Source organism: Oncorhynchus masou, chromosome 8, assembly GCF_036934945.1.
Source record: "Oncorhynchus masou masou isolate Uvic2021 chromosome 8, UVic_Omas_1.1, whole genome shotgun sequence".
NCBI lineage: Eukaryota > Metazoa > Chordata > Actinopteri > Salmoniformes > Salmonidae > Oncorhynchus > Oncorhynchus masou.
Genome location: NC_088219.1, coordinates 31,269,150 through 31,286,402, shown reverse-complemented (window position 1 = coordinate 31,286,402; position 17,253 = coordinate 31,269,150). Strand labels below are relative to the sequence as shown.

Below are 17,253 nucleotides of genomic sequence, written 5' to 3'. Positions count from 1 at the left end.
ATCTACTGCAAAGATAGCCGGCAGAGTTCTGTCCTAATATCCAGGTCTGTACCCAAACAATTTGAACTTCTACTTTTAAAAATCCACCTCTCTAAAAACAAGTCTCTCACCGTTGCCGCCTGCTATAGACCACCCTCTGCCCCCAGCTGTGCTCAGGACACCATATGTGAACTGATTGCCCCCCATCTATTTTCAGAGCTCGTGCTGCTAGGCAACCTAAACTGGAACATGCTTAACACCCCAGCCATCCTACAATCTAAGCTTGATGCCCTCAGTCTCACACAAATGATCAATGAACCTACCAGGTACCTCCCCAAAGCCTTAAACACGGGCACCCTCATAGATATCATCCTAACCAACTTGCCCTCTAAATACACCTCTGCTGTCTTCAACCAAGATCTCAGCGATCACTGCCTCATTGCCTGCATCCGTAATGGGTCAACGGTCAAACGACCTCCACTCATCACTGTCAAACATTCCCTGAAACACTTCAGCGAGCAGGCCTTTCTAAATCGACCTGGCCGGGGTATCCTGGAAGGATATTGATCTCATCCCGTCAGTAGAGGATGCCTGGGTATTTTTTTAAATGCCTTCCTAACCATCTTAAATAAGCATGCCCCATTCAAGAAATTTAGAACCAGGAACAGATATAGCCCTTGGTTCTCCCCAGACCGGACTGCCCTTAACCAACACAAAAACATCCTATAGCATTCTGCATAAGCATTGAACAGCCCCCATGATATGCAGCTGTTCAGGGAAGCTAGAAACCATTATACACAGGCAGTTAGAGGCTAGCTATTTCAAGCAGAAATTTGCTTCCTGCAACACTAACTCAAAAAAGTTCTGGGACACTGTAAAGTCCATGGAGAATAAGAACACCTCCTTCCAGCTGCCCACTGCACTGAAGATAGGAAACACTGTCACCACTGATAAATCCACCATAATTGAGAATTTCGATAAGCATTTTTCTACAGCTGGCCATGCTTTCCACCTGGCTACTCCTAACCTGGTCAACTGCACTGCACCCCCCACAGCAACTCGCCCAAGCCTTCCCCATTTATTCTTCTCCCAAATCCAGTCAGCTGATGTTCTGAAAGAGCTGCAAAACCTGGACCCCTACAAATCAGCCGGGCTAGACAATCTGGACCCTTTCTTTTTAAAATTATCTGCCGAAATTGTTGCCACCCCTATTACTAGCCCGTTCAAACTCTCTTTCGTGTCGTCTGAGATTCCCAACGATTGGAAAGCAGCTCATCCCCCTCTTCAAAGGGGGACACACTCTTGACCCAAACTGCTACAGACCTATATCTATCCTACCCTGCCTTTCTAAGGTCTTCGAAAGCCAATTCAACAAACAGATTACCGACCATTTCGAATCTCACCATACCTTCTCTGCTAAGCAATCTGGTTTCAGAGCTGGTCATGGGTGCACCTCAGCCACGCTCAAGGTCCTAAACGATATCTTAACCTCCATCGACAAGAAACATTACTTTGCAGCCGTATTCATTGATCTGGCCAAGGCTTTCGACTCTGTCAATCACCACATCCTCATCGGCAGACTCGACAGCCTTGGTTTCTCAAATGATTGCCTCGCCTGGTTCACCAACTACTTCTCTGATAGAGTTCAGTGTGTCAAATCGGAGGGTCTGCTGTCCGGACCTCTGGCAGTCACTATGGGGGTGCCACAGGGTTCAATTCTTGGACCAACTCTCTTCTCTGTATACATCAATGATGTCGCTCTTGCTGCTGGTGAGTCTCTGATCCACCTCTGCGCAGACGACACCATTCTGTATACTTCTGGCCCTTCTTTGGACACTGTGTTAACAACCCTCTAGGCAAGCTTCAATGCCATACAACTCTCCTTCCGTGGCCTCCAATTGCTCTTAAATACAAGTAAAACTAAATGCATGCTCTTCAACCGATCGCTGCCTGCACCTGCCCTCCTGTCCAACATCACTACTCTGGACGGCCCTGAATACGTGGACAACTACAAATACCTAGGTGTCTGGTTAGACTGTAAACTCTCCTTCCAGACCCACATCAAACATCTCCAATCCAAAGTTAAATCTAGAATTGGCTTCCTATTTCGCAACAAAGCATCTTTCACTCATGCTGCCAAACATACTCTTGTAAAACTGACCATCCTACCAATCCTCGACTTCAGCGATGTCATTTACAAAATAGCCTCCAATACCCTACTCAATACATTGGATGCAGTCTATCACAGTGCAATCCATTTTGTCACCAAAGCCCCATATACTACCCACCATTGCGACCTGTACGCTCTCGTTGGCTGGCCCTCGCTTCATACTCGTCGCCAAACCCACTGGCTACGTGTCATCTACAAGACCCTGCTAGGTAAAGTCCCCCCTTATCTCAGCTCGCTGGTCACCATAGCATCTCCCACCTGTAGCACACGCTCCAGCAGGTATATATCTCTAGTCACCCCCAAAACCAATTCTTTCTTTGGCCGCCTCTCCTTCCAGTTCTCTGCTGCCAATGACTGGAACGAACTACAAAAATCTCTGAAACTGGAAACACTTATCTCCCTCACTAGCTTTAAGCACCAACTGTCAGAGCAGCTCACAGATTACTGCACCAAACAACTCTATTTTTCCCTACTGTATTTATTTCATTTATTTAGCTCCTTTGTACCCCATTATTTGTATTTCTACTTTGCACATTCTTCCACTGCAAATCTACCATTCCAGTGTTTTACTTGCTATATTTTATTTACTTTGCCACCATGGCCTTTTTTTGCCTTTACCTCCCTTATCTCACCTCATTTGCTCACATCGTATATAGACTTGTTTATACTGTATTATTGACTGTATGTATGTTTTACTCCATGTGTAACTCTGTGTCGTTGTATGTGTTGAACTGCTTTGCTTTATCTTGGCCAGGTCGCAATTGTAAATTAGAACTTGTTCTCAACTTGCCTACCTAGTTAAATAAAATAAAAAATAAATAAAAATCATTGATAATAAATCAGCAAAAGAAAATCATGTCATTACATTAAGATAAGCTATATTCAATACAATTATCAAGTTGATTTAAAACCTGTGTTTAACCCTTTATCATGGTTGGTGTCTTGACAGATTTGTCCAAAATCGTGTGACATAAAACATGTGACAGAGTGTGCCAAACTGTCATCTAGGCACAGGTTGGGTTCTTTGAAGAATCTCAAAAATATTGTTGTTTTTAACACTTTTTTTGGTTTGTACATGATTTCATGTGTTATTTCATAGTATTGATGTCTTCACTATTATTATACAATGTAGAAAATAGTAAAAAATAAAATAAAAAAACATTTAAAAACCCTTGAATGAGTAGGTGTGTCCAAACTTTTGACTGGTACTGCATGTCACCAATAGGCCTAGTAAATGTACCGTTAATTCCCCGTCATTTGGTTACATACATTTCTGTTAATGCATGTATTAAGTACGTCTATTTACCATTCTCATTCTTGGAGTAGAAACATTTGCAGAGTTCACAACCTGCTACACTTGTGAGAAACAAGTTTTTGTTTATTTCATAATCATTACGAGTTTTGCCAATCTTTTGTTTGGATTGCTTCATGAGTGAGCATGTGTCTGTTTTTTTGTCCTGATAACGTTGAGGGAGCACGCATAGAAGTTAACCTATCTGGCCTCCTGCATGCAAATGTAGGAAAGTGCCCATTTGGCAATGCCTGATTTCTTATGGTCTTAACTAATGATAGTTCCTCAGTATTTGGAAGATCTTTCTAACACTCCTGGCCTCGATAATCACCGAGCCTCAGTGTGAAAGAGCAAAGATCCCATATATACAGTTGAAACATATATTTTTTTTTAAATAACTGTCTGTCCTGAGCTCACTGGCGCAGGAAACTGAAGGCCCGGAATAGGCTAGTTGATACAATGCTGCAAGTTCACTAGGGACAGCTTCAAGCGGATCCAGTTGCTGATTTGATAAAATGTTGCACTTCACTAGCAATAGCTCTTCAAGAACGATCGAAAGGGAGTCAGGCGGAGAAGAGAGATGGAGATTGAAAGAACCTGAATTTATCACAATATTGTTTTATGTCAGCTTTAGGCCCATGTATTTTACTTAGTTGACGATGGAAGTTATAGGCCTACTGCTGCATTGGCCTATAGCCTATCTCTGAGTTCTATGCAAATTTCTTTAGCAAGCCAATGGACTGCCTTATGGCAGTGCCTGGTGCTCTCGCCCTTGTTGAATTTGAACCTTTAGATTTGTATAATTTTCCTTCAGATTTTTATGCTTAACCACGTGACAATGATTGAGAAACGTTATTATTGAAATTAAACTGTTCCACGAAAACATGCATGCATGTAAAAATATTCATACCTTTTATGTAGAAACTGGTAGGATAAATTGTAAGCTTCTCTCAAGTTCAAACTCACAAGCTGCTTATGGTCTTTACTACAGTATAACACCTATTTAAAAAAAATGGTGAATGTGCAAGTGCGTGCAAGCCTATTGATATCAAAGGCCCGTCCAACTGATTAGTTCTGTTGCTGGCCCTGAAAGACAGTTGTGCCTGGATCCATGTTGGATCTAATAACCCTAGCGAATTGATGTTAATCATCTGTTGTCTGCTTGATTTACAGCAGGATCTTGTTAGTTAGATTTAACAGACAAAGCATCAAGGTAATTCGTTAATGTTTTCATATGTTTTTGTCCCTCGGATTGGACACCAAATCTACAGTGCGCAATTGTGTAGGTTAGACTACCGCGCAACACCCAACGCTATTCCTATTAATTATTCTGGACATAATGACAAGAATTTACATAGCCTAGTGGGCTTATTCACAATATTATCTGGTAATGAATTAACATGACACATTTGTTTTTTTTTCCGTGTTAGACCTGCAATTTTAAACAATACACGTGGCTTAAAGTAGCCTACATGAACTTGAATTTGGAGCTCAGAAATTCAAGTACTAGAGTAGGCCTACCTTGAAAATAAGACATTTTGGTGCTTGAAAAAGTTTAAGTAATTATTGTAGCCAATTAATAAGTTCTCCTGCTCCCTTACACTGAACAGAAATATAAAAACAACATGCAACAGTTAATAATGAACTCAGTCAATTGAAATACATTCATTTAGGCCCTAGTCTATGGATTTCACATGACTGGGAATACAGATATGCATCTGTTGTTCACAGATACCTTAAAAAAAGGCAGGGGAATGGATTTTTAAAAAGGCAGTATCTGGTGTGATCAGTTGCCTCATGCAGCGAGACATCACCTTCGCATAGAGTTTATCAGACTGTTGATTTTGGCCTGTAGGATGTTGTCCCACTCCTCTTCAATGGCAGTGCAAAGTTGATGGATATTAACGGGAACTGGAACACGCGGTTGGACACGTCAATCCAGAGCATTCCAAACATGCTCAATGGGTGATGTCTGGTGAGTATGCAGGCCATTGAAGAACTTGGACATTTTCAGTTTCCAGGAATTGTGTACGGATCCTTGCGACATTGGGCCGTGCATTATGATGCTGAAACATGAGGTGATGGCGGCGGATGAATGGCATGACAATGGGCCTCAGGATCTCATCACAGTATCTCTGTGCATTCAAGTTGCCATCGATAAAATGCAATTGTGTTCATTGTCTTTGACTTATGCCTGCCCATACCATAATTCTGCCGCCACCATGGGGAACTGTTAACAACGTCAGCAAACCGCTCGCCCACATGACTCCTTGATGGTTGGGGTATTCATTTTGATTTTGACTTTATAAAAAGATGCTTTCCCCGCATTCCAACAAAGGCAAAGGCACTACACAAATAAAATTGATTGAACAATTGAAGTCTTAGTGTTATGTTTTTACAGATAATCTACAGTAACAAACTAATAAAATTGCTATTGTGTTATTTGTAGAATTATTTTTATTTTTTTAATTCTAATGTTACCTAAAACCTTCATAAACACAACAAAAGTATTAATTTTGTGATAGCATATACAGAATGTATTAATTACAGTGGGGCAAAAAAGTAATTAGTCAGCCACCAATTGTGCAAGTTCTCCCACTTAAAAAGATGAGAGGCCTGTAATTTTCATCATAGGTATACTTCAACTATGAAAGACAAAATGAGAGAAAAAAAATCCAGAAAATCACATTGTAGGATTTTTAATGAATTTATTTGCAAATTATGGTGGAAAATAAGTATTTGGTCACCTACAAACAAGCAAGATTTCTGGCTCTCACAGACCTGTAACTTCTTCTTTAAGAGGCTCCTCTGTCCTCCACTCGTTACCTGTATTAATGGCACCTGTTTGAACTTGTTATCAGTATAAAAGACACCTGTCCACAACCTCAGTCACACTCCAAACTCCACTATGGCCAAGACCTGTCAAAGGACACCAGAAACAAAATTGTAGACCAGCATCAGGCTGGGAAGACTGAATCTGCAATAGGTAAGCAGCTTGGTTTGAAGAAATCAACTGTGGGAGCAATTATTAGGAAATGGAAGACATACAAGACCACTGATAATCTCCCTCGATCTGGGGCCCCACGCAAGATCTCACCCCGTGGGGTCAAAATGATCACAAGAACGGTGAGCAAAAATCCCAGAACCACATGGGGGGACCTAGTGAATGAGTGGCCTCCAACTGCTCTTAAACGCTAGTAAAACCAAATGCATGCTTTTCAACCGTTCGCTGCCTGCACCCTGGATGGTTCCGACCTAGAATATGTGGACATCTATAAGTACCTAGGTGTCTGGCTAGACTCTAAACTCTCCTTCCAGACTCATATCAAACATCTCCAATCTAAAATCAAATCTAGAGTCGGCTTTCTATTCCGCAATAAAGCCTCCTTCACTCACGCCGCCAAACTTACCCTAGTAAAACTGACTATCCTACCGATCCTCGACTACGGCGAGTCATCTACAAAATAGCTTCCAATAATCTACTCAGCAAACTGGATGCAGTTTATCACAGTGCCATCCCTTTTGTTACTAAAGCACCTTATACCACCCACCACTGCGACCTGTATGCTCTAGTCGGCTGGCCCTCGCTACATATTCGTCGCCAGACCCACTGGCTCCAGGTCATCTACAAGTCCATGCTAGGTAAAGCTCCGCCTTATCTCAGTTCACTGGTCACGATGGCAACACCCACCCGTAGCACGCGCTCCAGCAGGTGCATCTCACTGATCATCCCTAAAGCCAACACCTCATTTGGCCGCCTTTCATTCCAGTTCTCTGCTGCCTGTGACTGGAACGAATTGCAAAAATCGCTGAATTTGGAGACTTTTATCTCCCTCACCAACTTCAAACATCTGCTATCTGAGCAGCTAACCGATTGCTGCAGCTGTACATAGTCTATCGGTAAATAGCCCACCCAATTTTTCCTACCTCATCCCCATACTGTTTTTATTTATTTACTTTTCTGCTCTTTTGCACACCAATATCTCTACCTGTACATGACCATCTGACCATTTATCACTCCAGTGTTAATCTGCAAAATTGTAATTATTCACCTACCTCCTCATGCCTTTTGCACACAATATATATATACTTTTTTTCTACTGTGTTATTGACTTGTTAATTGTTTACTCCATGTGCAACTCTGTGTTGTCTGTTCACACTGCTATGCTTTTATCTTGGCCAGGTCGCAGTTGCAAATGGGAACTTGTTCTCAACTAGCCTACCTGGTTAAATAAAGGTGAAATTAAAAAATTTAAAAAATGACCTGCAGAGAGCTGGGACAAAAGTAACAAAGCCTACCATCAGTAACACACTACGCCGCCAGGGACTCAAATCCTGCAGTGCCAGACGTGTCCCCCTGCTTAAACCAGTACATGTCCAGGCACGTCTGAAGTTTGCTAGAGAACATTTGGATTATCCAGAAGAAGATTGGGAGAATGTCATATGGTCAGATGAAAGCAAAATATAACTTTTTGGTAAAAACTCAACTCATCGTGTTTGGAGGACAAAGAATGCTGAGTTGCATCCAAAGAACACCATACCTACTGTGAAGCATGGGGGTGGAAACATCATGTTTTGGGGCTGTTTTTCTGCAAAGGGACCAGGACGACTGATCAGTGTAAAGGAAAGAATGTATGGGGCCATGTATCGTGAGATTTTGAGTGAAAACCTCCTTCCATCAGCAAGGGCATTGAATATGGGTCGTGGCTGGGTCTTTCAGCATGACAATGATCCCAAACACACCGCCCGGGCAACGAAGGAGTGGCTTCGTAAGAAGCATTTCAAGGTCCTGGAGTGGCCTAGCCAGTCTCCAGATCTCAACCCCATAGAAAATCTTTGGAGGGAGTTGAAAGTCCGTGTTGCCCAGCAACAGCCCCAAAACATCACTGCTCTAGAGGAGATCTGCATGGAGGAATGGGCCAAAATACCAACAACAGTGTCTGAAAATCTTGTGAAGACTTACAGAAAACGTTTGACCTCTGTCATTGCCAAGAAAGGGTATATAACAAAGTATTGAGATAAACTTTTGTTTCATTGACAACCTCACTCTGTAAATGACAGTAGTGCTATACACACACCTGCTCGAGGTCCACGTTGTCGGACAGTTTCATGTTCTTGGTGTGTATCTGGAGGATCTCCAGTCTGCCTGTGGCATCAAGGATGCCGATGTCCACCTCCCTGTCAAAACGCCCTGAGGAGCAATGTCACACAGTGAAGGTCAGTCTCACTAACCAGCATAGAAATAGATTCCATTTTATTTCTTTATTAACATCAACCCTGCTGATTCACAGCTAGTAATGACAAAGAAATCAGAAGACACACCTCCTCCTGTTTCCTACCCTATCACAGTTCCTTTCCCTTGGTTTAAAAACCCTGTCAGTTGTTTGCTCTGAAAATGCCATGTCTGTAGAGCTCTCTGTTTCACTCTCTTTGTGTATTGAGCCATATTTTGTTTGAGCACCTCCATAGCACTTTGTCATCACCTGTGAGTATTGTTTTTGGTTATGGTGTTTGCTTGTTTGCTGGTGGGAAAAGGGGGAACCAAGACAAGTCGCCCATGGGCATACACTACCCGTAGGTAAACTTTGTTAAATACACTAGTTAGAACTGGGAGGACCACCCACTGTATTTTTGGTTAGTTAGTTAGCTGTTGTTAAAGTAGGCTAGTCTAGCTTAGGGGTGTTTTTGAATACTTATTGTTTCTTTCCTTGGGTCCAGCTCAGCCCCTTTTCCTGCTCCCCCCATTACTGTGTGTTTTACAATAAACCCTGAGTTTGACGGTAGATTTCTGTTGTCGTGGTTATTTCATTCTCACTTTTACTTTGTCACTATTATAAATTGCATGAGTTATGTTACGGGTCTCATTACCATCCCCCCTAGACTGTCGGGCCAAAAGGGATTCGTAACAAGAGGCCTCCGACAAACTCAGAACTGAACTGTTACATTATAGGTCTACAAGTACATTGAGGAGGGATCGTACCAAATCTCCTCAGAGCGGGGTCAATGCTGTTGGGCCTGTTGGTGGCTGCCATGACGATGACGTGAGCGCGCTGCTTTAGGCCATCCATGAGTGTGAGGAGCTGGGACACAATGCGCCTCTCCACCTCACCGTGTGTCTGCACAGGACAACATAAAAAGGTTAATGACATTCTCGGTTGACCCTAAAGTCCCTTTCTCACGACGATGCCGTTCACACGCCAATTGCAAAATATCGTCCTGCTGCAATCCGTCAATTACTTATTCGGAACAGGTTTGATTTGTGTCTTTTCGCATGCGAAAATAAGCTGTTGATCAAAATGCACTGAACAAAAAAAATAATTAGGCCCTAATTTATGGATTTCATATGACTGGGCAGGAGCGTGGCCATGTCCACCCACTGGGGAGCCAGGCCCAGCCAAATAATGAGTTTCTACCCTCCAAAAGGGCTTTATTACAGATAGAAATACTCCTTGGTTTCATCAGCTGTTCCGTTCGGGTGGCTGGTCTCAGACTATCCCACAAGTGAAGAAGCCGGATGCGGAGGACCTGGGCTGACGTGGTTACATATGGTCTGCGGTTAGAAGGCCGGTCGGCCATACTGCCAAATTCTCTAAAATGACATTGGAGGTATTTATTGTAGATAAATTAATATTCAACTCTGGCAAACAGCTCTGGTGGACATTACTGCAGTCGGTATGGTAATTGCACGCTCCCTCAAAACATTTGTGGCATTGTGTTATGTGAAAACTACACGTATTAGAATGACCTATTGTCCCCAGCACAAGGTACACCTGTGTAATGGCCATGCGGTCAGCTTCTTGATACACCACACCTCAGGTGAATGGATTATCTTAGCAAAGGAAAACATTTCACTAACAGGGATGTAAACAAATTTGTGCACAACACTGAGAAATAAGATTTTTGTGCATATGGATAATTCTGGGATCAACACTTTGTTCAGTATAAATTGTTATCTGGGACAATGCCAGTGACAGGCCGCTCACTGCTATTGACGGATCTGTGGGATCGTTGTGTGAATTAACAAATGTATTTATTTCTCTGCCTGTTTTTTTTACATTTGCAATGCATCGATGCAAAAATGTATTAATTTAGCCAAAGTAATCACATCACATTTACACTCCCTGCCTATATATTAGGCTATATATTATAGGCGGCTAAAGTGAACCTAGGCCTTTCCTGCTCACTTCTCAGTAGTTGGTATTCAGACTTACCTTGTGAAGGTGCTTAACGGGATTCGCATGGGTGGTTTCCCTTGTGCGCACTGAATAAATGTAATTCAACTGCTGAAAACCCTCCCACTTGCTGGCCAACAGTTTTCATTCAATAGGGTTTTCAGTACATTTTTCTTAAGACATCCCTTTAAATACGGTGTACCTTTTCGTTTGAATTTAGTCAACTAAATAAAATGTATCAAAAACGGGTTCAGAATATTAAGGACCAATTAAAGAAAGCCATCTAAATGCATATGTCTCTGTTTCAACATCAATTTGGTAGATTAAAAAAAGGGTTTACGAATCATAAAAAACAGGTTTAAAGAGCCTTTATCCACAAAAGAAAAAAGAGGTTTGATTCATTCTAAAAATTGCCACATTTCTTCAACCCAAGGTAACGATTAAAACATTCCCAAACCAGAAACCGTGGATTGATGGCAGCATTCGTGTGAAACTGAAAGCGAACCACTGCTTTTAATCAGGGCAAGGTGACCGGAAACATGACCGAATACAAACAGTGTAGCTATTCCCTCCGCAAGGCAATCAAACAAGCTAAGCGTTAGTATAGAGACAAAGTAGAAACGCAATTCAACGGCTCAGACACGAGGTATGTGGCAGTGTCTACAGTCAATCACGGATTACAAAGAGAAAACCAGCCCAGTCACAGACCAGAATGCCTTGCTCCCAGGCAGACAAAATAACTTTTTTGCCCGCTTTGAGGATAATACAGTGCCACTGACAAGGCCCGCAACCAAAACATGCGGACTCTCCTTCACTGCAGCCGAGGTGAGTAAAACATTTAAACGTGACAACCCTCGCAAGGCTGCAGGCCTAGATGGCATCCCCAGCCGCGCCCTCAGAGCATGCGCAGACCAGCTGGCTGGTGTGTTTACGGACATATTCAATCGATCCCTATCCCAGTCTGCTGTTCCCACGTGCTTCAAGAGAGCTACCATTGTTCCTGTTCCCAAGAAAGCTAAGGTAACTGAGCTAAACGACTACCGCCCCGTAGCACTCACTTCCGTCATCATGAAGTGCTTTGAGAGACTAGTGAAGGACCATATCACCTCCACCCTACCTGACACCCTCGACCCACTCCAATTTGCTTACCTCCCAAATAGGTCCACAGACGATGCAATCTCAACCACACTGCACTAACCCATCTGGACAAGAGGAATACCTATGTGAGAATGCTGTTTATCGACCACAGCTCAGCATTTAACACCATAGTACCCTCCAAACTCGTCATCAAGCTCGAGACCCTGGATCTCGACCCTGCCCTGTGCAACTGGGTACTGGACCTCCTGACGGGCCGCCCCCAGGTGGTGAGGGTAGGTAACAACATCTCCACCCCGCAGATCCTCAACACTGGGGCCCCACATGGGTGCGTTCTGAGCCCTCTCCTGTATTCCCTGTTCACCCACAACTGCGTGGCCACGCACGCCTCCAACTCAATCATCAAGTTTGCGGACGACACAACAGTGGTAGGCTTGATTACCAACAACGACGAGACGGCCTACAGGGAGGAGGTGAGGGCCCTCGGAGTATGGTGTCAGGACAATAACCTCACACTCAACGTCAACAAAACTAAGGAGATGATTGTGGACTTCAGGAAACAGCAGAGGGAACACCCCCCTATCCACATCGATGGAACAGTAGTGGAGAGGGTAGTAAGTTTTAAGTTCCTCGGCGTACACATCACAGACAAACTTTTTATTTTTATTTTACCTTTATTTAACTAGGCAAGTCAGTTAAGAACAAATTCTTATTTTCAATGACGGCCTAGGAACAGTGGGTTAACTGCCTGTTCAGGGGCAGAACGACAGATTTGTACCTTGTCAGCTCGGGGGTTTGAACTTGCAACCTTCCGGTTACTAGACCAACGCTCTAACCACTGGCCCCACTCTAACTCTTGGCACCAGGTGGACCAAACTGAATTGGTCCACCCACACAGACAGCATCGTGAAGAAGGAGCAGCAACGCCTCTTCAACCTCAGGAGGCTGAAGAAATTCGGCTTGTCACCAAAAACACTCAAACTTCTACAGATGCACAATCGAGAGCATCCTGTTGGGCTGTATCACCGCCTGGTACGGCAACTGCTCCGCCCACAAACGTAAGGCTCTCCAGAGGGTAGTGAGGTCTGCACAACGCATCACCGGGGGCAAACTACCTGCCCTCCAGGACACCTACACCACCTGATGTCACAGGAAGGCCATAAAGATCATCAAGGACAACAACCACCCGAGCCACTGCCTGTTCACCCCGCTATCATCCAGAAGGCGAGGTCAGTACAGGTGCATCAAAGCTGGGACCGAGAGACTGAAAAACAGCTTCTATCTCAAGACCATCAGACTGTTAAACAGCCACCACTAACACTGAGTGGCTGCTGCCAACACACTGACTCAACTCCAGCCACTTTAATAATGGGAATTGATGAGAATTGATGTAAAATATATCACTAGCCACTTTAAACAATGCTACTTAATATAATGTTTACATACCCTACATTATTTATCTCATATGTATACGTATATACTGTACTCTCATCTACTGCATCTTTATGTAATACATGTATCACTACCCACTTTAAACTATGCCACTTTGTTTTACATACCCTACATTACTCATCTCATATGTATATACTGTACTCGATACCATCTAGTGCATCTTGCCTATGCCTCTCGGTACCATCACTCATTCATATATCTTTATGTACATATTCTTTATCCCTTTATACTTGTGTGTATAAGGTAGTAGTTTTGGAATTGTTAGCTAGATTACTCGTTGGTTATTACTGCATTGTCGGAACTAGAAGCACAAGCATTTCGCTACACTCGCATTAACATCTGCTAACCATGTGTATGTGACATAAAATTTGATTTGATGTTGGAAGATTAGTGTATATAGAATTCTAATTAGGGAGACTAGTGTACAAAAATGATAGGCTACACCCTCATCTATTGCCTGCATTAACCATGGAACTTTGATGACATTGCCAATTATTACGCCACGAGTTGGGGTCAAACTGTTACGGCTTGGTCTGCGCGCCACTCCATAAAAAAATTAATTAGTCTACATGTGTATATATAATCATCAACTGTTACTAATGACCCTCAGCAACAACCACATATACAGTGCCTTGCGAAAGTATTCGGCCCCCTTGAACTTTGCGACCTTTTGCCACATTTTTAGCACATCTTTTGCCACATTACAGCTGTAATCACAGCAAAAGGTGGCGCTACAAAGTATTAACTTAAGGGGCTGAATAATTTTGCACGCCCAATTTTTCAGTTTTTGATTTGTTAAAAAAGTTTGAAATATCCAATAAATGTTGTTCCGCTTCATGATTGTGTCCCACTTGTTGTTGATTCTTCACAAAAAAATACAGTTTTATATCTTTATGTTTGAAGCCTGAAATGTGGCAAAAGGTCGCAAAGTTCAAGGGGGCCGAATACTTTCGCAAGGCACTGTATATATTATCATCAACTGTTACTAACAACCACATGGCTATGACTGCGTTTACAGAGGGAGCAAATTAAGATAAAAGAAACAATGTAATTAAATGGAATGATAATGTAGGCTATACCAACTGAAGGGAACTAACAATAAATTGGCAGTTCAATATGTGTTGTAATTTGGCCTACTGATGGTCGATACTGATAGTGGCTCATAACTAACATGATAGAAATAGGAAAGAGAAATTTGGGGTAGTCTATAATTAAGACATTCGAGAGTGCCCATCCCTGCAAATTAAAAAGGTTGTACAATAACAATTCTGCACAATGGCACAGCATTGTGCCAGCATAAACTTTACTGTGGGAAAGTTGATATGCTTCCGTTTCTGCCATATTACGGTTTCACGTGTAAATAGATTAAGGTCAAATATATCTAAAACAAAAGTGTAATTTATATTTACAATTCCCTTAACCAAAACGGATGACTAATTTACCTCGCTCTTATCGATAGATCTTATTGTTATTTCTATCTGAAAAAAATAAAGTAGATGCTTTTTCCACTTCAACCTTACTCATGGTTTCCTCACGCGTAAAGGTGGTGGAAATAAGTCAAGGTCAGAATGTGGCGTCTGTAGACACCTCCTCCACACCTTTATTTTTTTGATCTCCACCCCCAAATAATTGCACGCTATTCTCATGCTTAAGTTAAAGATCAGAATGCGCATAAAGGGAAAAGTGCAGTAAGGGAATTACGTCCCATTTACATGCGCTTAACTTGGGTCGGAATCAGCTTCCATTTCCATTCAGAAAGGTTCCTGAAATACAGTACCTTCAGAAAGTATTCATACCCCTTCACTTATTCCACATTTTGTTGTTACAGCCTAAATTAAAAATGGATTTAAAAACATATTAAACAGTAAACCATAATGACAAAGTGAACACGTTTTTAGACATTCTTGCACAATTATTGAAAATGAAATATATCTCATTTACATAAGTATTCACAACCCTGAGTCAATACATTTTAGAATCACCTTTGGCAGCGATTATAACTGTGAGTCTATGTGCTTTGTACACCTAGATTGTACATTATTCTTTAAACAATTCTTCAAGATCTGTCTAGTTGGTTGTTGATCAGTGCTAGACAGACATTTTCAAGACTTGCCATAGATTTTCAAGCCGATTTAAGTTGAAACTAACTAGGCCACTCAGGAACATTCAATGTGGTCTTGGTAAGCAACTCCAGTGCATATATGGCCTTGTGTTTTAGGTTATTGTCCTGCTGAAAGGTGCATTTGTCTCCCAGTGTCTTTTGGAAAGCAGGCGGAACCAGGCTTTCCTCTAGGATTTGCCTGTGCTTAGCTCTATTCCATGTATTTTTATCCAAAAACTTCCCTCGTCCTTACCAATGACAAGCATACCCATAACATAATGCAGTACTCAGTGATATGGTGTTTGCCCTAAATTAAAGGTCTTCACGGATGCAACAGCCCCGGAATTCGGAGGTCAATTCGGACTTTTATCTCTGATCTGGTTTGGGTATGATATAATTGCCACGGGTAACGTGTAATTAAAATGTATTTACCGACTGGACCCGATTAGACCTGTCCTCTGTTAATTTAGTGTTTGTGTGATGAGAACGGCACAAGCTTGTTATCGGTGTCAGTCAATTGAAACTCAATAAAACATATAGCTTATGTCCAGCTGAAACTGGTTCTGGCTGCTCACCTCATGTGCCCCTGCTGGGAGGGAGAAAAGAAAAGGAAAAAAAGGCCTGGGCCTGGGCTACTGTTGATTGCGAAGATGGAGTCCGTATTCTTTGAAGTAAAACAAAAAGTTAAAGAATAAAGAGCATAGTGAAAACAAGCTAACAAGGGGAATGTCCTCTGGAACAAGTTAATATTGTAGAGGACAAAGATGAGAAGAACGTTGGGTAAGGCCAAATGGACGGTTTGCAACTCACTTTTCAGGTTTGATGCAACTTTCTACCATTTATTTATTAAGTATTTATTATCAATTGTTTATACATTATTATTGTAGGCCTATTTAATCATCTAAACCTGTCCTTTTGCCTATGCAAAAAGTTACATTTTGTTCAAATTTGTGTGTTGGCTAAATTAAGTTAGAACTGTCTTTTTTTAAATTGTGCACTCCGTATTTAGTTTAAGGCCTGTTGTAAAATAAATAGCATTAACCTATTGCTGTCATTTGTTGGGCAGGCTTACAGTATGCAATTGCCTTTCTTGGTAATAGCTGCAATATAGGTCTGTTCCAAACGTGTTTTCACCATTTTGCGATTTGTACACTGGTGTGGAGGACCTTCTGTTTTACACTGCCCTGGCTTGTGCAGTGAACTGTAACAGTGAGATAATGGTCCTGACAGAGGCTGGTCCACCCATCTGATGTGATGGCCAGCTTTGGCACGTCCTTCAGCTCAGTGATCACATTGGCCTTTTCTACACCATACCAGGCAGGAATGAATGTGTCACTGAGGCAACTCCTGGAGGGAGGGGTATATTTGGGGTTGAGCTCCTTGCCCATCTCCCTATCATTATTGAATTATTGTGTTGTGTATTGTGGAGTGACGGGACTAACATACAACCCTTACTACTACTATACTACACTATCCTAAAAATGAATACAACTCAGTTTAAGTCAGAAGTTTACATACACCTTAGCCAAATACATTTAAACTCTGTTTTTCACAATTCCTGACATTTAATCCTAGTAAAAATTACATATTGGGTTAGTTAGGATCACCACGTTATTTGAATGTGAAACATCAGAATAATAGTAGAGAATTATTTATTTCAGCTTTTATTTGTTTAATCACATTCCCAGTGGGTCAGAGGTTTACATACACTCAATTGGTATTTGGTAGCACTGCCTTTAAATTGTCTAACTTGGGCCAAATGTTTCAGGAAGCCTTCCACAAGCTTCAAAACAATAAGTTGGGTGAATTTTAGCCCATTCCTCCTGACACAGCTGGTGTACACACTTGTCAGTTCTGTCCACAAATTGTCTGTAGGATTGAGGTCAGGGCTTTGTGATAGCCACTCCAATACCTTGACTTTGTTGTCCCTAAGCCATTTTGCCACAACTTTGGAAGAATGCTTGGGGTCATTGTCCATTTGGAAGACCCATTT

The 17,253-nt window shown here is 42.0% G+C and overlaps 1 protein-coding gene across 1 annotated transcript in view; it reads right to left on the bottom strand.

The window, feature by feature from the left end:
• Positions 1 to 17,253, bottom strand: part of LOC135543806 (transitional endoplasmic reticulum ATPase-like) — a 118,522-nt gene that overhangs the window by 16,394 nt on the left and 84,875 nt on the right. The window contains exons 11-14 of the mRNA XM_064971139.1: positions 9,421 to 9,556; positions 8,519 to 8,631; positions 5,922 to 5,928; positions 5,255 to 5,351 (exon numbers count right to left, since the gene is read on the bottom strand). Coding sequence (XP_064827211.1) covers positions 5,255 to 5,351; positions 5,922 to 5,928; positions 8,519 to 8,631; positions 9,421 to 9,556 — 353 coding nt within the window. The remainder of the gene's footprint in view (positions 1 to 5,254; positions 5,352 to 5,921; positions 5,929 to 8,518; positions 8,632 to 9,420; positions 9,557 to 17,253) is intronic.